This window comes from Mustela putorius, unplaced genomic scaffold, assembly GCF_011764305.1.
Source record: "Mustela putorius furo isolate JIRA1106 unplaced genomic scaffold, ASM1176430v1.1 tig00537275_pilon_pilon_pilon, whole genome shotgun sequence".
In the NCBI taxonomy this organism is placed as follows: domain Eukaryota; kingdom Metazoa; phylum Chordata; class Mammalia; order Carnivora; family Mustelidae; genus Mustela; species Mustela putorius.
Window position 1 is genome coordinate 171,212 of NW_025422413.1, and position 23,253 is coordinate 194,464.

Here is a 23,253-nt window from a genome sequence, read left to right on the forward strand (position 1 = left end):
TAAGGCTTTCCTCAAGATGAGCAATCTGATTCTCAGATGCATCCATTCTGTCCCTCGCTGTGTTTATTACTTTTGTGTGTTTGGGCTGCCACCGTATTTTCTCAGCACAGAATGCGCCTTTTAATCTGTTGTTTATCATTTCTTCTGTGAACTTTTTTTTTATTGAATTCACATTTTTATTTAAGAAAGTGTGAATCGCATGAGATATTTTCTTCTGTTTGAATTGTATCTTCTTTTAGACTAGGTTTTTCATTTACTTTTTGAACACTATTGCTTTCTTGTTTCTCTCTTTCTTTCTTCCTTTAATTTTGATACTGTTCTTGAAACATGGCTGCTGGGAGGCAGCCTTTTACCTTCCTCCTGCCTGGCATGCAGGGGCCGCCTGGACTGTTTGCTCTGACCATGTGGTGGGGGGCAGTTCTACTTGGCTACCTCCCTGTCTCGATGGAGACAGGAGATGCCTCTCCTGGCAGTATTCGGAGGGCAGGGTATTTATTTTCCTATTCACTTTTTTTGTAGCCTCCAAGAACAGGGGGAGGAGAGAAAACTCAGTGGAGGCTTTGTGCAGCCTTTGTTGGAGGTTTCCAAGTCCCGTGGCTCTTCTGTGTCCTGCGGTGGGTGTGAGCTGTGCTAGGCTCACTCTGTCTAGTGGTGGGTGGATCTTTGTCCTCCGGCGACGATGATTTGGCTCCCAGAATGGGACCTCAAAGGGGCCTGGAACATCAGCCCCATGAGTTTCCTTCTCATCTCCACCTGTTGTCTTCAGCAGCTCTTTCCACCCCCACAAATCAGAAAGAGGAAAGAAGATAAAGTTTGCGCCTTCTGTTTATGATTGGCTCTGTGTGTGTGTGTGTGTGTGTGTGTGTGTGTTGTGGAGGGTGTATAAAAGATGTTTCATCTAACTGTCAGCATCTCCCATCCCTTCTTTTTCTGCTTATAGGAAGGATCATGACTATAGTCCTCTTTTTTCCTTTGCTTTCTGCCCACCTCACCTTTTTTGCAGGGGTTAGTTCACAAAGTGTAATGAAGATGGTCCTACTGTCCTTCTCTACTTCCCATGCGAGGTGGAGAGATGGTGTATGCCACTGTGGCTCTTCCTTCTCAGAGATCCTGAATTGGGATTTGGGCCCTGTCCCTCCCTGGACCAGCCGTTCCCCTTGGCCACCTTCTCCCCATCTAGCTGCCACTCCAGCTCTTCTGGAGAGAGTGGCTGGAGCCAGGAGCCAGGAGCCACAGGACAGGAACGTCAACCTTTAGTTTCTTCCACTGTCTTCTTGTCGTCCGTATGGAGATTACGTCCCATTCATTGGTCATCGATTAGTAGCAGGATTTGCCATTTGCCACTATTTTTGGTACAGGGTTTGCAATGATCATTGTGAGATTAATGTGTTTAAAAGATTACTTTTCATGGCATGTCTTTTAAAATGTAGATACCCTTTGTTCTGACACCATTTGAATGAAGAATCTTGTACAAGTAGCTTTATATATCTGGCTTTACTATCTTCTGTAAAATCAAAGTATGTCCAGATGGGTCCCCTTGTAGCTCTGACACTGGTTATTACCGATAGATTTAGGGTTTTGTTTTGTTTCTCACTTCAGCATCAGTTTGCTAACTGTTCACCTGGAAAAGAGCCAGATGGCTAAGAATTATTTAAAAAGAGCCCAGAATTCACGCAGAGAGAATGGCCCCTAGGGAGGACTGGGTCTGAGAAATCAGCTTACTTGGGGTGAAGGCCAAGCATTGGGTGCAATCAGCTGGGAACCAAAGACCACGTTTGTATGTTGGAGAACTGTGTTGGGGATGGGCCTTCGGGACAAAATTGATTCCTGGGTGCCTGGAGCATATGGACTAAAATATTTATTCCTATTACTATTTTATCTTCATTATTATTTGAGTCATGTCAACTAACTCGAAAAACTATTTGTGTTTACAAAAATTACCAATTTAATAAAACCATTTTTATAGAGGTCATTAACAAAGACTGAATAACAATGTGGGATGGAGGATAGGTGTGCCTGGAACCCAGGACCAGGGGAAAGAGTTACAGATTGTCAAAAATGCCAGCTCTGAACTTTCTGTCAGACAGAGGGACAAGGGGGAAGCTAAGGCTAGTTTGCTTCAGCCCTCAGTAGTTCATGAAAAGCTGGCTGCTATTTGTTGGGGGCAAAAAGCTTTCTCCTGGCAGTAGACCCTAAAGGCCTTTATGGAAGAAGCGGTAGGCATTAAATGAGAGCTATTCCTGGGATTTACAAGAAATTACAAAGCTAAAGCTCCAGTATTGTCATCTCTGTGAGAAGGAATGCAGCTGGAAGGAGCAACATGGACCACTCTGATCTGGCTACTGGGGCTGCTTTGTGGTGCCATTGTTCATGGAGATGAGATGGCTTCTTACTATGGCTGGTTGGTTCTCTGTTGCTGTTGTCGTAGTCCTGGCCTGTGGGGGATCTTCACAGGCTCCAGGTGCTGTTTCCTGTTCCATGAATGCCCCCAGATGACTCCCTTGGGGTCTGGAGGACTCCATCATTAGTGCCCCACATTGACTCCCTTGGAGTCTGGGGGACTTCATCGTTAAGGACCCCTTTACCTGTGGCCAGAAAGAGAGGGAGTGTATCCAGGAGAACTTGCTTCACATCTAGCCAAGTTTTCATGTTTCCCCTTTGCCCTACAGTGTATTAACTTAAACCTACCTCCTCCTACTCTTCTTCTTTTTTTTTTTTTTAAATCACCTGATTTGCCTGTGAAACTATTCTAGCCTTTGCTTTGTGGCTCTTTAGTTTCTTTTGGCTTCTGGGTTATAGGTCTCAAGCTCAGTTATTTCAAGGTGTAGTTTGTGATAGCAGGAAGAAACTCCTAATAACAAAGCTATAGATTGTCTTTGTATTCTTATCTCTGAGCCGCTCCCAGTGGGGGGAAAAGATTTTTATGCAAATGATTTTTTTATGATTTCTAAAAATCTTTCCCAGTTCATTTCAAGTTTGCTTGATTTTTATTTTGACTACTTCCAGCTGGTCTGAGAACCCTTTTTCATGTTGCTATGATTCTCCTCAGACTTTGGTAGTTAATTTTGTTTTAACGTACTTTCTTTCCCTCTTCTGACTCTTCTCTCGTCCCTCTCAAAGCATTTATGATATTTTCAGGCAGTATCAGGGACATGTTTTGCTTCAATTTTCTGTAGTGGTATTTTAATCCCTTTTTTGCCTAGAACTGTGAAGTTGTTTCTGGAGATTTCTGGATCTTTAAAAAACAATGAGTATAGACTTTCCAGGCCAAAATGAGCCTTGAAGGTAGGGCTAGCTAAGCTGGTGTCATTTAGAGTGTAACAGGAAGGCTCTGGTCATCATAACATTGCTGATTGTGGTTGAGCTGGGTCCCTTATCGTCTTTATTGTTCAGGAGGAAAACTAAGGTAGTTTCCATTACGGTATCATCCTTCCTCCCGCTCCCTCGGCCTCTCCTGCGGGCCCTTTCTCTCTTCATATACCGGTGTTGCACCCAGGAAAGTTTTACGGTTCATGCGTGGGAGAAACTTTATTTTACAACACTCACCTTATTTGGAGAAAAGTTTCTATTTTGGGACCTAACTGAAGTTGTTTCTTATTTCATTTGAGCCACAGAATATGTGAAAACATCTACCCAAGAGTAGGAAATGGTCAGTAGGAACCAATTCCATTTGCTCTTCTGAAATGGGCAAACAAGAAAGTGGGCCCGATTGCTTGGTCGAGACTCAAAAATCAGGCTCATTTCTTTAACACTGGCCAGACTACTCAAAAAATGGAATCCAGGAATTGTGTATTAATGTAGCTTGGCATACGGGCTGGGGAGAGGACCCGCCAAACCAAAAGAAGAATATTATTTTTTTGAAGCCAGATTTCAGGAGGCCCAGTTACTGCCTCTGCCCTCTTCAGGGTAGTACTTAGTCCTTTTCTCTAATGCCTTTTGGCTAAGCAGTTTCTTCCCGTTGGCTGTGCAGACCAGAGGTAGCATTTGGAGACTAATGAACTGTTGTTATGTATTTATTATCTCATTTGCACAGGACATAATTAAAGGTAAATCATAGATTTTTTTTTCATACTTGATATATTTGAGTAGAAAACTGACTTAGAAAAGAATAGTGATATAATTTCTTTGCAGCTGTGCCTCCTGAACCAAGAAAACCCTTTCTCTCCTCTTCTCCACCTGCATGGAGCCTGTCAGGACTCACTTTCAATTCTCCCTCTTCTTTGAGACCCCTTCTCCAGTCCCCAAAAGAAATTAATCACATTCTTCTCAGTCCCTTGGCTCCTTATACCTCCACACCATTGCTGTAGGTAGTCCATCCTGCCTCATACTCATTGCCATCCCTTCCTTCCAAGACACTGGAAGGTCGCTGAGGCAGGTAGGGTGACCAGTTGTACCATTTTGCCGGGACGGAGGCATTTGCCAGGACATAAGTGCTAAAACCTGGAGAATCCCAGGCACACCTGGGTGGTTGGTCCCCCTGCAAGGCACCATAAAAGGTTACATTTTAAAATCTTACTCCACTGAGAATAGTGCATTGCACCACAAAGTTACTCAGTGAATATTCTTGAATCCCTGTTTCCACAGGCCACTTAGCCCGAGGTTTAAAAACAACTACGCCTAATTATATAAAAACACAATTTTCCTTCTCTCTCTCTCTGTCACCTTCTGTGGTAAGATGTCCAGCCTCTTGTGCCCTCCCAGGCTTTTTGGGAATCTGCAGGGATGTTTCACATATGCTCAAATACAATTTCAGCTTCCAGACTGCTCAGACGTCGGCTCTGTGATGCCAATGCACAGCTTCTGACAACAGCCAAAGTTGTTGACACTTGTTAATGCCACAGAGGCTGCTGGTGCAGCCACCACTGTGCCGACACTGCCACATTCATTCCCCAGGAGTCCTGGCTAGAGCTCCCAATGCCCCCTCATAATCGTATTTTCTGTAAAGAGAGCCTTTTGGCTCTTTCTGTAGCTCCATCTCTCTCTGGGACTTACCTGGGAGTCCACAGAAAGCAGCTGGAGAGCAGGACAAATCCTGGGGACACACACTGTTTTCACAGCTGTGCACCCCTCTGACAACTCCTATGTTCAATTGAAACTGCTTCTTCCTTACAAGAATGGTTCTGACCAGGGGGGCTATTTTGTACCTTCTATCCTGGCATTTAGTATAATCTAGTGATGTTTTTGGTTGTCACAACTGAGGTGGGGGCTTGGGGGTGCTACAGACGCCCAGTGGTTAGAGAGATGCTGCTAGACGTCTTACAATGCACAGGACAGCTCCTTCTACAATAGGGAATTCTTTGGTCCCAATGTCGATGGCGTGAGGTTGAGAAGCCCTAATTCAAGATGCATTTTCTCCCTAGGAGTACAGCGCTTCCTCCAAATAGACCTTGGGCTCCCCTGTCCCTCTTTCCACCAGATTGCTCAGTCATATCTGACTGGTCCCAGCAGGAATGCAAGTTGAACAGTCATTCCTGTGGCCAGTTTACACTTGGAGTTTTGTTGAGGCTTCTTCCAGTCTCCTGGCCCACAGACCCATTCTGCTTTGTGGCTGAGTCCTGGACGGGTCAGACCAAAGCTGTGAGATTTCAGAAGTAAAGCCTTCGTCCTGCTCAGGTCTTAAACACCAGGCTAGTCCTGGATTGCATGCCTGGCTTGGGCAGGTCACTGGAAGTCCCTTCCTTATCTCTGTACTGAGGGTGGAAATGATGATCAAGTAGTTCTCTCCGCAGTGTGTGGTTCAGATGAGTTACAGAACTCCAAGACCGTGATGTGCTTTCAGCCCCTTGAGAAATAGAAATATAGTTGTAAAGGTGACTGTAATACATGTTTTCTGATTGAAAATTTATCTTAATTAGTCCTAGTACTTCTATGGCACAATATTCTCAGGGAGAAGGAACTGTTGTTTTCCAGGAAAAAAAAAATGTCTTAAAAAGACAAGGTCTTTTGGCGCCTGGGTGGCTCAGTGGTTGAAGCCTCTGACTTCAGCTCAGGTCATGATCCCAGGATCCTGGGATCGAGCCCCATATCGGGCCCTCTGCTCAGCAGGGAGCCTGCTTCCCTTCCTCTCTCTGCCTGCCTCTCTGCCTACTTGTGATCTCTGTCAAATAAATTAAAAAAAAAAAAAAAAGGTCTTTGAGGGCTCCCTTTTTGTTTTGTTGATGTTTTCCTTTGCTGCACAAGAGCTGTTCATTTTGGTGTGGTCCCAATAGTTTCATTTTGCTTTTGTTTCCCCTGCCTCGGGAGACATATCTGGAAAAATGTTTCTATGGTCAGTGTCAAAGAAATTACCACCTGTGTTTTCTCCTGGGAGTTTTATGGTTTTATGATTTCAGGTCTCACATCCTCAGGTCTTTCATCCATTTTGAGTTTATTTATTTTTTATTTTTCAAAGATTTTATTTATTTATCAATGAGAGAGAGCACGCGAGAGCACGTGCACAAGCAGGCAGAGTGGCAGGCAGAAGCAGAGAGAGAAGCAGGCTCCCTGCTAAGCAAGGAGTCTGATGCGGGACTAGATCCCAGGACCCTGGAATCATGACTCGAGCCAAAGGCAGTGGCTTAACCGATTGAGCCACCCACACGCCCCTTGAGTTTATTTTTATATATGGTATAAGACAGTGGTCCAGCTTCATTCATCTACATGTTGCTGTCCAGTTTTCCCAACACCATTTGTTGAAGAGACTGTCTTTTTTCCATTGGATAGCCTTTCCTACTTGGTTGAAGATTAACTGACCCTGTAGCTGTAGGTTCATTCTGGACTCTATTCTGTTTCAGTGATCTGTGTGTCTGTTTTTGTGCCAGAACCACACAGTTCTGATTACCACAGCTTTGAAGTATATCTTGAAATCTGGGACTGTTATTCTTCCAGCTTTGTTGTTCTTTCTCGAGATCGCTTTGGCTATTTGTGTGGTTCTATCCATATTTTAATATCATTTGTTCTAGTGCTGTGGAAAATGCTGCTGGCATTTTGATAGGGATTGCATTAAATATATAGATTGCTTTGGGTAGTACGGACATTTTAAGAGTAGTGGTTCTTCCAATCAATGAGCATAGAATATCTCCATTTGTTTGTATCATGTTCAGTTTATTTCATCAGTGTTTTATAGTTTTGGGAGTACAGTTCTTTCACCATCTTGGTTAAGTTTATTCCTAGGTATTTAATTATTTTTGGTACAATTGTAAATGGGATTGTTAATTTCTCTTTCTACTACTTCATAATATTAATATATAATATATGATAATATATAATATTACCACAGATTTCTGTATATTAACTTTGTATCCTGGGGCTTTACTGAATTCATTTAGTAGAAGATATTTGTCAAAGACGTAATTGATAAGGGGTTAATATCCAAAATATATAAGGAACTTTTGCAACTCAACACCAAACAACAACAACAACAACAGCAAAAACAGCAAATGACCTGACCAAAAAAAATGGCAGAGGACCTGAATAGACATTTTTTCCAAAGAAGACATCCAGATGGCCAGCAGACACCTGAAAAGATGCTCAGCATCACTCATGTAAATCAAAAGCTCAATGATATAATCACCTTACAACTATCAGAATGACTAGAATAAAAAAAACACAAGAAACAATAAGTATCGGTGAGGGTGTGAAAAAAAGAATCCTCGTACACTGTTGGTGGGAATGCAGCCACTGAGGGAACAGTATGGAGGTTCCTCTAAAAGTTAAAAGTAGAGTTAACCATATGACATGGTAATTCCGCTTCTGGGTATTAACCCAAAGAAAATGAAAACAATAATTCAAAAAGATATATGCACCCTTATGTTTATTGCAGCATGATTTATGATAGCCAAATGATGGAAGCAACCAAGTGTCCATCCATAAGTGAATGGATAAAGAAGATGAGGTATATTTATACAATGGAATATCACTCAGCCATTAAAAAAGGGTGAGATCTTGCCATTTGCAACAACACGGATGGACCTCAAGAGTATAATGCTAAGTGAAATAAGTCTGAGAAAGACAAATACCCTATGATTTCACTTTTATGCGTAAGAAACAAAAACAAATGAACAAAGAAAAATGAGACAAGTGAAAGAACCCCAGTGGACTCTTAAATACAGAGAACAAACTGGTGGTCACCAGAGGTGAGGTTGGGGGAGATGGGGGAAATAGGCAGAAGGGAGCAAGAGTACACTTATCGGGGCGCCTGGCTGGCTCATTCCGTTAAGCATCTGCCTTCGGCTCAGGTCATGATCCCAGAGTCCCAAGACTGAGTCCCACATCAGGCTTCCTGCTCAGCGGAGAGCCTGCTTCTCCCTCTGCCCCATGCCCCACTTGTGCTTGTGCTTTCTTTCTCTTTCTCTCTCCTGTCTCTCTCTTTCAAATAAATTTTTTTTTTTTAAAAAGTACACTTACCATGATGAGCACTGAGTACTGTACAGAATTGTTGAATTACTAAATTATTGTACACTTGAAATTAATACAACACTGTATGCTAACTATATTTCAATTGAAAAAAGAAGGAAAAAAAAGACGAGGTCTTTGTGAAGAAGAAACAATTCTGAGGTTCTAGATCGGGACAGAAGAATGACCACCTAGGATTGTGGAGCTAATGTAATACAAAGCACCCATGTGAAATGCAGAGCTTTCCTGAAGGATTCTTAGGGAGTTGGGGTGCCCTGAGATTCATTCCATGCGCCTCGCCACAGCCCTGCTATGGGTCCAGGTGCAAATAATCACCCCAAACACAGACATCTCTGTGTGCATAGTCCCCCACATGCGCACTCTTCTCCCACACACATTGTTCCAGGGCATGGAGTCTAGTAAGACTTGTTCGGAAAACTAAAAATCACAAGATCCATCTGACAGATTGGTGGTGGTGTTTCCATAGTTCTTATTCTCCCTTCCTCGTGGGGCATTTGTTTATTGCGTCTCAGGGAGTTTTAGTTACCTAGAGTGGACCGAGAAGTTCTCAAGGGCAGAACGGTTGAGCTCTTGGAGAGAGCATCTGGCACCTGGTAGATTGCTTGCGTGGTTATTGTTCGTTGAAAGAAAGAAGGAAGAAATGAGCATGAGGAGTGGAACCGTGGAGGAGAACCTCAGAACCGAGTCTGCTTTGCCTTTTTGGGAAACCTCAGCTGGGGAATGAAGGGTGAAGGTCCAAGGGATCTCTGTTTTAGTCCTTGAAAACAAAAAGTGCTTCAGATGGATTTTAAAATGCCAGCAAAGGTGTTACTAGAAACACAAGAATGCTTTTCATCCAGGCTCAGCGGTGACCCTCTCCTGATTCTGGGATACATTTTTTCCCAACTACACGTGCAATTTTAAAGCACCATTTTTGGGTGCTCGGCGCTGCGTGTGTGCTTTTATCCTACCCTGGCAAAGGAAGCTAAAGCACTGTCTGGCAGGTTTGCAAAATAGCTCTTTTATGGGCAGAGAATTTTGTTGTCGGCGGGTGATGGTTCCGTCTGCAGGGACTGGTCTGTGACGGGGCTCTCGGTTTGAAGCACATTGTTCCACGCTGGGCTTCTGTTCCTGGTCTCTTGTCTGTGTCTAAGTGCTACACCATCAGACTGAGTTTCAGAGTCCGCCATCAGACGGGATTTCAGAAGCAGCCCTTATCTTTCTTCCATGGGAGAGAAACAGATTCTCAGAACCAAGACAGGATGACCCCTGCATGCCTCGAGCCTCGGGTCAATATCATCTTCCTTGATGGTTCCTAAATCTGGAATTCTCTTCCTCCCCCGCTCTTCCTCTCACCCGTCCATCCTGCAGGCCCTCGCCATTCCAGCTGATAGGATTTGCTGTGCTTTCGGAATCCTGTGTACTTGTTATCTGTGCCACAAGGTGTCATGATTTTATTTGAGCTCATTTTATTTCCCAAATTTTTCAAGCACAGGAAACATATCTCCTACATCTTTGGATTTCTCCCAGCAACCCCAGCTAGGTCATCGCTCCTTTCGGATGGCATTATAAAAAGCATTGAATAAATGGGCCTCTGCGGTTAGAGCTCAGGGACTGGCGGAAAGCCACGGTGGTGTGTTTTTCGGAGGTTAAAGAAAGTAATGAATGGAGAGACAAAAGGAATAAAAAAAGGAAGGGCATGCAAAATGTCAGAATATCACAAAATGTCACCCCACCAGTAGAATCTTTCATTAACTTGCTTCCAGAAAACTCCTGTTTAAAACACACACACACACACACACACACACACACACACACGTATATATACGTGTGCACACACAAACACATATTTACATACATACACACCTGTCTATACAGAATTTACGTACATACTACGTACGTGCAGTAAACCCTCAGCAGAATATCTTACCAGATTAGCTTAGGTGTTACCGTTAGAGCACGGGACATGGACAAATAAATCAGCTTTGTTGGAGAAAGCAGGTCTGGCCCAGTCCAGAGCTGGAGGCCTGTCCCTTAGAGGGCTGTCGGGGCCTTAGAGTGTGTGGGACAATCAGTCACAGAGAGGAAAAAAGGGGAAACCGTGAAGGTGATTGTGTCTGCATGGGAAAGGTGAGAAAGCCTAACTGGGCTTCTGCCTTGTCATTCCCTTCGGGGTTAAGAAGGGTTTGGGGAACCCTACATGAAAGAATGTCTTTTTGCCTTTGTTGATTCAGTCTTTAAGACTGTTTGTGTTTGGCACACGCAGGAAAAGTCAGACACAAAGATTCTAGTCTCACCCTCCCTGGACTTTAGCTTTCTTATCTGTAAAACGGAATTTATGTCTTCTGTCCTTCATAGACTCCTTCTGGCAAAGAGGGGGAAGGACCCAGTGCCGGTCCCATGACACTAGGTGCCCCATGGGCTAAGCCGGTGGTAGTTTGGACCGTGGCCTTGTGCCATCTGAGTTTTCATTCACCAGATCTGCATATTTACATTTCATTGTTTTCTTGGGAGGATAAAGACAAATGTAGGTAATTGTGATGACCAACCAGAAATGTCCTGGTGTCCCATCTCTGCTTTTTTGGCAGTTCACTCAGTTTACTTCAAGAACATTTTGCACTGGGGCACCCGGGTGGCTCAGTTGGTTAAGCGTTTGCTTTCGATTCAGGTCATGATCTCCAGGTCCTGGGATAGAGCCCAACATTGGGCTCCCTGCCCGGCGTGGAGTCTGCCTCCCACTCTTCTTTTGCTTCTTCCTCCAGCTCATGCATTTGAAAGAAAGAAAGAACGAACGAACAAAGGAACATTTTGTACTTGACAAAACAGGTGTTTGTTTGGACCTTGCCTGTCACTGTGAAAACAGACCAGACATACGTGTGTTTTGTTTTCTAGGGAGATGTGCATCCAACAGGATGGGAGAATTCATCTCACCGTTGTTTACTTTGGGAAGGAAGAAATGAATGAGGTCAAAGGAATACTTGAAAACACTTCCAAGTAAGTAGGACTTGGAGTCGTAGTGAGGAGTCATAGCAACTGACACCAGGAGTCTATATCCGAGGCTGGAACTTCTGCTTCAGTTTTATTTTCCTTAATAAAATCCCTGGATCAGCCGGGAGATGGACTGGTCGCTGGCTGTTCTGGGGGAATTGTGCATCCTCCCGTCCCTGGGAGAGCTCTCTAGCTGACACTGGTCCTCACTGCGTGGGTTGTTGGCTTTAGCAGTGATGAGATGAAGGGCCCTGAGCTGCAGAAATGGGAGGGGGGGTGTGGGGCACTGGCTCCTTTGGACTTCTGCGTGACTGGGTGTCGTCTCAGGGCTGCCGATTTGGGGACTTGGCATTCCAGATTGGGAATTAGGGACCACGCATCTGTGCACTGAGCTCCAGCTTATCGATGACCATCCTGGGGTTTCCTTCCCTTAGCAAATGGTCTAATCCTTTTGACTTTCATTCGGTATGCATTTTGAAAGATAGGGGAAGCCAGAAGTGATGACTAGGGCAGGATCCTGGATGAAACTTACTCAGCTGAACAGAAGTGATTTAACCGAAAACCTTAGACTTCAGGTTGTACGTATAGACATATACATACGTGTACAGGTCAGCTGTACGGGAGAACACGTGAAAGCAGCGCAGACGGGTTTTCTCCCTTCCCCAGATAAACAAGTATTGATGGAATAAATATCTGTGGCATTTTCTACTAGTGAGGAAGCCAGAATGGTGCCCCTGCCACCGAGTTCTGGTTTTCCAGGGAGGTTTGCGGGCCTCCACTTGAGTAATCGGGCTGGTAGTCTCTCCATAAGTGAAGCTTGGCAGGGTGGGGGGTCGGTAGTTCTCAGTGGCAGAAATAGCCTCACGAGGTCCATATGGACAGGGGCCCCCTGTTGGCGTTTCGTGTAAATGGTAATAGGATGAGAGTCAAAGGATAAGATTAGAGGAGTGAGTGTACCTGTTGTGTTTATGTTCACATGTTACTAATTTGGTATTAATGGGCACAAATCAGAATGCTTGTTCTAATTACTCAAATGCTTGTTCCAATTACTCATATGATCTAAAGCAGTCTTATTTTCATGAAAAAAGAAAAAAAAGTTGGATTGGAAGGCAGCCTTCTTCATTTGTTTACATATTATTTATGTCTGCTTTTGTGCTGTAACAGAGTTGAGTAGCTGTGACCAAAACTGTATGACTTGCAAAGCCTGAGCTCTCTACTGTCTGGTCCTTTACAGAAAAAGTTTGCTGACCTCTTCCAAAGCAATACGGAATTCAGAGTTTGAAACTAGTAACAGCTTAAAAGCTAGGCCCCAATTGAAGGGAGATCAGAGAGAAGAGAAGAACTGAACAGCCTAATTGTCAGTGAACTAGAACCCTCTCGGCTCCAGCGCTCTGTGATATCCTTGTCGTCTCCACTTAGGCATGAGGTGTAGGAATTATTAGAGCTCGTGTCCTCTGCCCAGTGGATAGGTTTCAGCATCTCTGGAAGTTTCCATTGTTGGGCATGGATCTTTTTTTTTTTAAGCTTCCCAGCTGATTCTGACTTGCAGCCAGGACTGAGAATCACTGTCTGAGAAGGCGGTGGTCTACCCCGGGGGCCCGTGAGAGGCCTCCAGCGCAGCCGGCTGCCGCCTCCTAAGGTGTTTCTCAATAGCTATCCGGGTGACTCTGAAGTGCAGTCAGGACTGAGAAATTCAATCCTATTGGGTCTGGCACCCTCTGAGGACTTTAAAGGACATTTGCTGATAGATACATATAACCAACTTGACATGAGTCTGATGGGTAAGTGGAAGGCCAGTTTCAATGTTGTTATGGGAAATATCCATTTTAGTGACTGGAAGGCTTAAGGGCTTTTACTATCAAGACTTTCTTCTCTGTATCAAATGACCTGGCAAGATGAATTCTCAAGCAGGAGGTTGCTTGGTGAGCAAAGAACAAATAGAATCCAAGCAAGAGAAGGAGAATTATTTCAGTGGCAGGGATGGCGTACTTAAAATTTTGGAGAATTTCCAGAGATCAGCCTATCCATAACCGAGAACTTCGTGCCAGGGACTGAGCCCATCAGAGCTTTAAAAAGCACTTGCAAGGGGCGCCTGGGTGGCTCAGTGGGTTAAGCCTCTGCCTGGGATCGAGCCCCGAATCAGGCTCTCTGCTCAGCAGGGAGCCTGCTTCCTCCTCTCTCTCTATCTGCCTGCCTCTCTGTCTACTTGTGATCTCTCTCTGTCAAATAAATAAATAAATCTTTAAAAAAAAAAAGGCACTTGCAGCACTGGGGAAACTCTGATGATATGAATTGGAACCCCATTTTCCTGTGTCACTGTTCTCCTTCTGTTAATTGGGGAAATCTGCAGTGTTAAGGTCTCTCATGCCTTGGGGGTGTCCTCCCCCCTCCCTGGTATTGCTCTGACAGGACCACCTCCCGCAGGAATGCCCCTGCAGCCAGGCCTGAGCTGACCAGACACTGCAGCACTGCCTGCCACTCCACCTTCCAGATCAGTCTTCCTTGTCACTACTGCCGGAGTCTCCTACCCAGACCTGCTCTGACTTGTAACCTCGCTTCGATGACTTCCTGTCTCCAACCACACGGGGAGGGTGTGGTCTGCCCCCTTCGTCCTCGTCTTCTACTTGGTGTTCTCTCCGTCCTCCTTTCTACGTTCTCAGACCACCACCCTTCCGTACCCTACCTCTCTTGAGAGCCCACCTCGGGAGCTCTTTCCAACCTCCAGTCCTCTCTCTGATCTCCGAGTACTCCCTGCTCGCATCTTGTCTGCTTGGCACTTGGTGTATGATTCGGCTATTCCTAACTAGGTTATAGGCTGCTTAGTAAGTAGTACCATATCACGTGGCTCTTTGTAACTCCAGCGTGGTGCCTCATTCAGAAAACGTCCCGTGTTTGCTCATTAAGAGAAGGATGGGGTGCCTGAGTGTTGCAGTCAGTTAAGCATCCAACTCTTGGTTTGGGCTCAAGTCATGATCTCAGGGTCCTGGGATTGAACCCTACATTGGGCTCTGTGCTTAGTGTGGAGTCTGGTTGACATTCTCTCTCCCTCTCCCTCTGCCCCTCCTATTCATGCTGTATCTCTGCTCGCTCTCTCTAAAATAAATAAAATCTTTTTTTTAAAAAAGAGGAAAATCCCACATACACAGTATATTTATACTCCTAGTAATCCATATGAACATTTATATAATAAACCCTATTCAAATGTCATTTTTTATTATCTTTTAAGGTAGCAAATCTTTTGTTCAGATGCATCCTTAAATAATGATAATAACCATGAATCATCTTATTGAATATTCACAGCAACTTATGAGATAGATGCTGTTATTAGCCCCATTCATAGACGAAGAAACTGAGTCTCGGAGAGGTTGTTACTAAGGCTGTCATCCCTACCACAAGGGAGAGCCAGGATCTGAGCCTCAGCTGTTAACTTGGGATAGTCCAGGTCTTCCCATGACACCACATTTTCTCTTAGAATATTCCCTTGCTCCCTCCTGAAACTCATAATTGTCAGTTGAAAGTAATAAGATTTGAAATCAGCCTGAGTGATATTTATTTCATTAGGATACCAGCATTGTGATTAAACTGTTCTAAATGCAGCTAAATGCATATATGTTAAGAATAGCTTTTTAAAATCTAGTTTGGCTCATGAGCAGTGTTTTCCTCTCTCTGTCTCTGGATTTATGCTTACTCAGTTGAGCTGTACATTTCAGTTGATGGCTATAGATTAGTGCTTTGGAAACAGCCATTTGTGATTCATTACAGGGTTGTGTAATAGCTCCAGTGGGTTCTGTCCAGTGTTTTTAAAACATTGAAATAGGATAGGATAGAAGATATCAGAGTGCATCACAAGTAGTAAGGGTAAATATTGTTTTGTAAAACTTTAGTGTGTGCATGTGTGTATCTACTATGTCATGATGTAGAATATTTTCCTTTGTATGGGTGGAAGTCAAAATATTTAGAAACCACTGCCATGGATAATAGTACAAATCAGTTCTCAGTATCTGATTCTTATTCCATAGTTTTCCATATTAAGCTGCAGTTAATCTCAGTTTAAAGTCTCACTTGGTGATTCTCAGAAATAAATGTGCTTGGGAGTAACATGGCATGCTTTTTAAAAAAATATTTTATTCATTTATTTGAGAGAGACAGAGATAGCGAGAGAGTGCACAAGCAGGAAGGAGGGGGAAGAACAGACTCCCCGCTGAGCAGGGAGCCTGATGTGGGGCTCCATCCCAGGACCCTGGGATCATAACCTGAGCCAAAGGCAGAAATTTAACTGACTGACCCACCCAGGTGCCCCCGGGGTGCTTTTTAAAATGCAGATTCTTGGTATCCAGCTCCAGAAATTCTGAGTCAGTAGGCCTGAGATGAAGAAGTTTGGTCACTGATACCTAGAACAGGTCCCACATGTGATGGTGACATGGGTGACCCATAGTGAAAAATGCTGGCCTAGGTAGACATTTGCTTGGAGCTATGTATTGGGAAATTTTTAAAAATTGTAACAGGTAGGCAGATTGGCATGAGTTAACATTTACTACATCGCAGCTTCATCTTTGTCCAATCATAAGGATACAAAGGCATCTTTCAGAGGTATTATCTGTGAGATCAAAGTACTAGAGATGAGACACTACCCTGTCATTGCAAGTCTGTGACCTAAGAGAGGGGTTTTTCTGTATGTCTTCTCGGGGACCTGTCTTGCTTGGGGGTATGTCATCATTTCATGCCTCTTTGAAAGGATTTTTTTTTTTAAGATTTTATTTATTTATTTGAGAGGAACAGAGAAAGAGCACAAGCAGGGGAAGAGGCAGAAGGAAAGAGACACAGACCCCACCGAGCAGGGAGCCCAATGCAGGGCTCTCTATCCCAGAACCCTGGGATCATGGCCTGAGCCAAAGGCAGACACTCAACCAACGGAGCCACCCAGGTGCCCCTGGAAGGATTTGTTTGACATGTACCCTCAGAAGGATTTATCAGGACATCACAGAAGAAAATTGGGGAGGAAGGTTTTTTTCTGGTTTGTGATTTGTTTCTTAAATTTGAGCAGAATTGTTGCTTTGTTTTAATTTTTTTCTTAAGCAATTTTTAGATACTATCTCATTCACTGAAATAAAAAAATCAACACAGCAAATCCCTCCCAAGGAGATAAGAAATCTTGGGCCCTTGGAGGCACCTCACGGATGAAGGCAGCATCTCAGGCCTGTGGCCATCCCACCTGGCATTTGCAAGAGGGGCTAAGTATGATTCTGCTTAGTGGAGATTCTACTCTTTGTGGAGATGTGCCTGTAGTCCGTATTCTAGATTGTTCTTTGGGGGATTGGAACATAGCATATAGGTTATATAATATTGTAATAATTTTAAATTTCCTGGGTGTGATTATTATATTATTATAATGTTACATAGGAGAATGCCCTGGTTCTTGGGAGATACTTCTCTTCAAGAGTAAAGTTGTCATGATGTGTGCAGCTAACTCTCAAATAGTTGAAAGCAAGCAGGCAGGCAGAACGTTAATACTTGCTAAATCTAAGTGAAAGATATATGGATACTTACATTATTCTTACATTTTTGAACGTTTGAAATTTTTCCAGATAAAAATATTAGGAAAATATATTATGAAAAAAATGAGTTTTTTCATATATTATGGGAAAAAATGATCTATTTATATAATGGAATATAACTCAACAGTTAAAGAAAGGTGGTATCAGCAAAATGGTAAAATAAAGACCTCTGTAAATACTCTTAATAAAGCAATGAGAAAATTGCTAAAAATGGTCAGAATCAACTTTTTGAAGAACTCTGGAAATTAAACAAAGCTTACAATAATCTGAAAAATGTTTATCCAAGAAAAATGACTGAATTTTTGCACAGCTTTAACCTGCCTTGTTCCCACCTTCTCCTTAGCTCTTCTGTAGCTTTGAAATCCAGTATCCCACAAGCACAGCAAGAGCCACATCCTGGCAGCCATCAGGGGCCAGCATGGGGCAGAAGCTCCTCTACAGTTTCAGAAAAATGTTGTGATGTGACCTATCTGGGGTTTTCTGGAAGACTCCACTCAGAGAGTTGTCTTTATTTAATCGACTCAGAGCTCTCCCATCGGAAAAAGCCTTCCCTCTAAAAAACAATTATAGGAAGTCTGTAACTTTGTGGCTGCCTGAGGTAGTAGATAAGAGTTGGGGCAAACAACAGACTAACCAAAATGCTTAAAAAGTGAGGCTGAGGAGCGAGATCTCCGCTGGGTTTTGAAAAGCTTGAATACCTTCCTGGGGATGTAGAAGGCCATGCTCACATTTAGGGCTGTGGTCATCCTTAGGAAAAAGGTGAGCAGGCCCTAACTTTCACCTCTGGCTGACCTTGAGGCTTTGTGCAAGAAGTAAGTAAAGGCTAAGTTAAACAGTTAACTACCTGGTTGAGTGTTGATGGCAGGCCCCAACATGTACACAAAATCCCTTGACAAAGATTTGGAGACTTATTGATTCTAGACACTTAAAGAAATGTCTTCTAATCGTTGACTTACCACTAAGTTGTCACACTCAACAAAGAATACAGATTTTACAGAATTAGTTCAAGAAAGTCACTCTGAGAAACAAACTGAGGATTTTGGAGGGGAGGGGTGGGGGGATGCGTGAGCCTGGTGGTGGGTATTAAGGAGGGCACGTATTGCATGGAGCACTAGGTGTGGTACATAAACAATGAATTTTGGAACACTGAAAAGAAATTAAAAAAAAAATTTTTTTTAAAGTCACTAAACAAGCAAAGAACAACAAAAAAGACGAACAACAATAAACCTGGGGGTTGGGGGGAGTTGATTCTCATTTCTAGGATTGCCACATTATATTATTTAAAATGTCAAGTTTTAAACAAAAAGTCAGAGATATACAAAGAAACAGAAAGTATGGCCCATGCACAGGAAACAAATCAATGATTAGAAATTATCCCTGACAGCGGTGCCTGGGCAGCTGATTCAGTTAAGTCATGATCCTAGAGTCATGGGATTGAGCCCTGCACTGGGCTTCCTACTCAGTGGGAAGTCTGCTTCTCCCTCTCTCTCTGCTTCTCTTCGCACTCGTGCTCTCTCTCTCTCTCTCTCTCTCTCGCTCATTCTCTCTCAAAGAAGTAAATAAAATCTTTAAAAAAAATTGTCCCTGAGGAAGCCCAGGTTTTGGACTTACTAGACAAAGAATTTAAATCAACTGTATTAAATATGTTGGAAGAATTAAAAGAAACCATGTTTAAAGACTAATGAAAAGTATGAGAACCAAGTCTTGGCAAATAGGACCATGTCTTACCAAATAGAAGCAGAAGTTATAAGAAAAGAGCCAAATGGAAATTCTGGGGCTGAAAAGTACACTAACTAAAATGAAAAATGCACTAAGGTGTGCTGAATATCTGGTCTGGACCGGCAGAGGAAAGGATCTGTGAACTTTAAGGTAGGTCAATTTATGTGATGAGGTTCAAGAAACAAAAATGCATAAACATATGAATGCATAAACTATGAATATCGGAACACTGGAAAAATAAGATAAAATTTAAAAAAATAAAGAGGAACGAAGAAAATGAACAAACCTCAGAGACTTGCAGGATAGCATCAAGCATGCCAATATAGACATTAGTGGGAGTTCCAGAGGAGAGGAGGGAAAGGGGCAGACAAAAAATTTGAAGAAATAATGGCTCCAAACTTCCCAAATTTGTTGAAAAACCTGAATCTACACATCTAAAAAGCTCAACAAACTCTGAACAGGGAAATTCAAAGAAATCCACAGTAAACATGTGATAACCAAATAGTTGAAAGACGAAGACAAAGACAAAGACAGAATCTTGTGAGTGGTAGGAGCAAAGCACTCATTGGGTACAAAGGAATCTTAATAAAATCGGTAGCTGATTTCTCATCAGAAATAATGGAGGCCAGAAAGTGGGATGATATATTCAAAGTGCTGGAAGAAAAACATTCAACCAAGAATTCTATATTCAGCAAAACCATCCATCAGAAATGAAGGGGAAATTAAGACATGCCCAGATAAGTAAGAACTGAGAGACTTCATCACTAGCCTGCCTGCCCCACAAGGAGTACGAAAAGAAGCTTTTGAGGCTGAAATGAAATGGTACTACACAAGCTCCAATTCTTTTGAAGAAACCAACAGCTGAAATAAAAGTAACTATTTCCTTATTTATAGGATATAAATGTATTTTTTGTTTATAACTCTTTTTCTCTTATCTGCTTGAAAAAATAACTGCATAAAACAAGGTTCATAAATCTGTATTGGTAGACACAGTGCCTATAGATATCATTTTAATATGATAACAGCACAAAGGAGGGGAGAGGGAACGGAGGACCATAGTTTGTACACTGTCGAAAATAGGCATTTCTTCAAAAAGAAATGGAAAATCTGAGTAGATCTATAACAAGTAAATGAATGGAAGCAGTAATCAGAAAACTTCCTCTAAGGGGTGCCTGGGTGGCTCAGTGGGTTAGGCCTTTGCCTTTGGCTCAGGTCATGATCCCAGGGTCCTGAGATCGAGCCTCGTGTCGGGCTCTCTGCTCAGTGGGGAGCCTGCTTCCTCTCTCTCTCTCTCTGCCTGCCTCTCTGCCTACTTGTAATCTCTGCCTGTCAAATAAATAAATAAAATCTTTAAAAAAAAAAAAAAGAAAGAAAGAAAAAGAAAAGAAAACTTCCCCTAAAGAAAAGACCAGGCTCAAAAGGCTTCACTGCTGATTTCCACCAGTCATTAAAGATGGATTAATGCCGGTGCTTCACGAACTTTCACAATTTAGAAGAGGAGGGAATACTTCCCAACTCATTCTATGAGGGCAGTATTATCCTGATACCTTAACCAGGTAAAGACCAAGAAAAGAAAACAGATGTAGAAATTAGAGATGTAGAAATCCTCAACAAAATACTAGCAAACTATATCCAGCACTTTGTAAAAATGATTTTAAACCATGACTAAGTAAAACTTATCCTAGGAATGCAGGGTTGACGCAATATACGAGATTCAATCAATGTACTACGCAAAACTGCATGACCATCTCTGTCCATGCAGTAAAAGCATTTGGAAAAATAAAGGGGGTTTACTGTATTCTGGATATTTCAGATAAGTGGACTCATGTAGTATATGATGTTTTGTGTCTGGCTTCTTAACTAAAATAATGATTTCAAGGTCATCCACACTGTAACATGTGTTAGTCATTCACTACTTTTTATTTTATTGTTTTTGATATGACTGTAAATGGGATTATTTTCTTAATTTCTCTTTATGTAGAAACACAACTGATTTTACATGTTATTTTGTACTCTGACACTACTGAATTCATTTATTGGTTCTAACAGATTTTTGGTGAAGTCTTTAGGTTTCTCCTATATGTAAGATCATTCCATCCAAAGAGATCATTTTACTTCTTTCTTTCTGATTTTGTCATATATGGCCTTTATTATGTTGAGGTACATTCCTTCTATATCTGATTTGTTAAGGGTTTTTATCATGAAAGGATGTTGAAGCTTGTCAAATGTTTTTTCTGTGTCTTTTGAAATGATCATGTGATTTTCAACTTTCCTTCTGTCAATGTTGTGCGTCATGTTTATTAATTTGCAGCTGTTGAACCATCCTGGCATCTCCGGGATGAATCCCACTTGCTCATGGTGTATGTTCCTTTTATTTATTTATTTATCTATTTATTCATTTGACAGGCAGAGAGGCAGGCAGAGAGAGAGGAGGAAGCAGGCTCCCCGCCGAGCAGAGAGCCCGATGTGGGACTCGATCCCAGGACCCTGGGATCATGACCTGAGCCGAAGGCAGAGGCTTTAACCCATTGAGCCACCCAGGCGCCCCGTGTATGTTCCTTTTAATGTATTAAATTTGGTTTGCCAATATTTTGTTGAGGATTTTTGCATCTGTGTTCGTCAGGGAGATTGGCCTATAGTTTTCTTTTCTTATAGTGTCCTTATCTGGCCTATCAGATAATGCTGGCCTTGTAAAATGAGTTTAGAGCTATTCCTTTCTCTTCGGTAATTTGGCAGAGTTTGAGAAGGATTGGTATTAATTCATCTTTAGATGTTTGGTAGAATTCACTCACAAAGTCGTGTGGTCCTGAGGCTTTTATTTGTGGGAGAGGTTTGATTATGGATTCAGTGTCCTTGCTCATTATTTGTCTATTTAGATTTTCTATTATTTTATGATTTGGTCTTGGGAAGTTGTATATTTCTAGAAATGTATCCATTTCTCTTAAGTTATTCAATTTGTTGGCATATAATTGTTCATAGCAATCTCATGAGATTTTGTATTTCTGTGGTATTAGTTGTGATGTCTCCTCTTTTGTTTATAATTTTATTATTACCTCTTAAATCTGTCTTAGATGGTCTGGCTAAAGTTTTATTCATTTTGGTTATCATTTCAAAAGAAACTTGCTGAAACAGAGTTGTATAAGCTGGCTTGTATAAGCTCAGAATCTAGAAAATTCTAAATTATTTAAGATGCCGTCTATGAAAAGCTGCCTGAGAATACGTTTAATTTTAAATTCTTGATCCTATTCAAGTGTTTTCAGTAAGTAAAACTCCTAAGCAATTTCAATATTTAGAGCTGTTAGATTTAGATTTTTAAATTATACATTGAATGTAATATGGATTTGTATGTAAATTTTTAAAGTATTTTTTTTAATGAAGGATTATTGTGGGAAGTGCCACATTAAGGGAATTTCCTTATAATGGCGGAAAGAAGTCTGTATGAGAATAAATCACATTAGACAACAAGATCTTTTATCATTTTCAATCCGGCAATTCTGGGAAATAAAGTCAATTAGAGAAATTAAATCTCCAGTAGAAACAGTAGCTTTCTGAGGTCATTATAACCTCTAGCAGAATAATTGTATATAACTTGGAGGAGTCCCTGTGCACTAGCCTTATTATATAAAAAAGGGGAATTGAATGAGAAACTTGAGAGTTTCATCAGTCAGTAACAATTCAAGAAGAAAAGAAGAATAGTGAGTACTCATGGGGCCTATTGGAACTACATATTCTGGAGTCATAGTTGGAAATTGCATAGTATAGAATCTAGTGCCCTCACTCTACCATGAAGAAGGCCCATTTTCCTTACCAGGCCGTTACTTTAGACGTGCCACTAAATGTTACAGTTCTTTGTATGGGATAAATTAAATATTTCAAACTAAATTGTATCTCCTTTTTCTTAGCTCTCATTTCTTCCCTTACTCTGTATTTGCCATCTTTCTAAAAGCGTGGGTTTGTGTCTATCCTTAGAAATCTGTAGGTTGGGGACACTTTCTGCTGATGTATGAGGGGTTCCCCAGTACCCCCCAAGGGAAGAAGGAGGAATCGTGGGCAGTCCCCCCAACAGTGAAGGTCTGAGATACACCTCAGCTTTTCCTGTGGCTTTATCCTCCATTCATCCAATGCTTACCGATCACCCACTATATCCCTGTGTGTGTCACTTACTATATATTGTGCCAGATAATCTCTGGAGATTACAAAAGGGGGGAGTCACCCCTGCCCCCCCAGGATTTATAGCCTGTAAGTCAGCCAGTACATATCTGTACAGGCAAAGGCACAAGAAGGCACCAGGCACAGGAGGACAGAGGGAGGACTGGGCAAAGTGCTAGGGACCCCAACTAGGCCCTTCAGTCTGCAGCAAGACCTAAGAGGTGGTGATACTTGTCTCTCGGGTTGTCAAGACTGAGTGGGGTTTCTGTGGGAGAGGGTGGAGAAAGCATATTCCAGGAAGGGACCCTGGGGCCGAGACAGGAGGCACACGCATACCATCCATGATCATTGCCTGGATGGTCCCTGGGGGTTGTCCAGGACAGAGGACAAAACAGTGTCCTTGCCTGGGCACCTCTGTGGCACATTCCCAAACCCACCACCACACCTCCTTGGGGGCAAATCAGGGTTT

At 42.4% G+C, this 23,253-nt stretch overlaps 1 protein-coding gene across 1 annotated transcript in view; it reads left to right on the forward strand.

Moving 5' to 3' along the window:
- Window positions 1–23,253, forward strand: part of CSGALNACT1 (chondroitin sulfate N-acetylgalactosaminyltransferase 1) — a 92,234-nt gene that overhangs the window by 51,300 nt on the left and 17,681 nt on the right. The window contains exon 4 of the mRNA XM_045073807.1: window positions 11,266–11,367. Within this exon, the coding sequence (XP_044929742.1) occupies window positions 11,266–11,367 (102 nt within the window). The remainder of the gene's footprint in view (window positions 1–11,265; window positions 11,368–23,253) is intronic.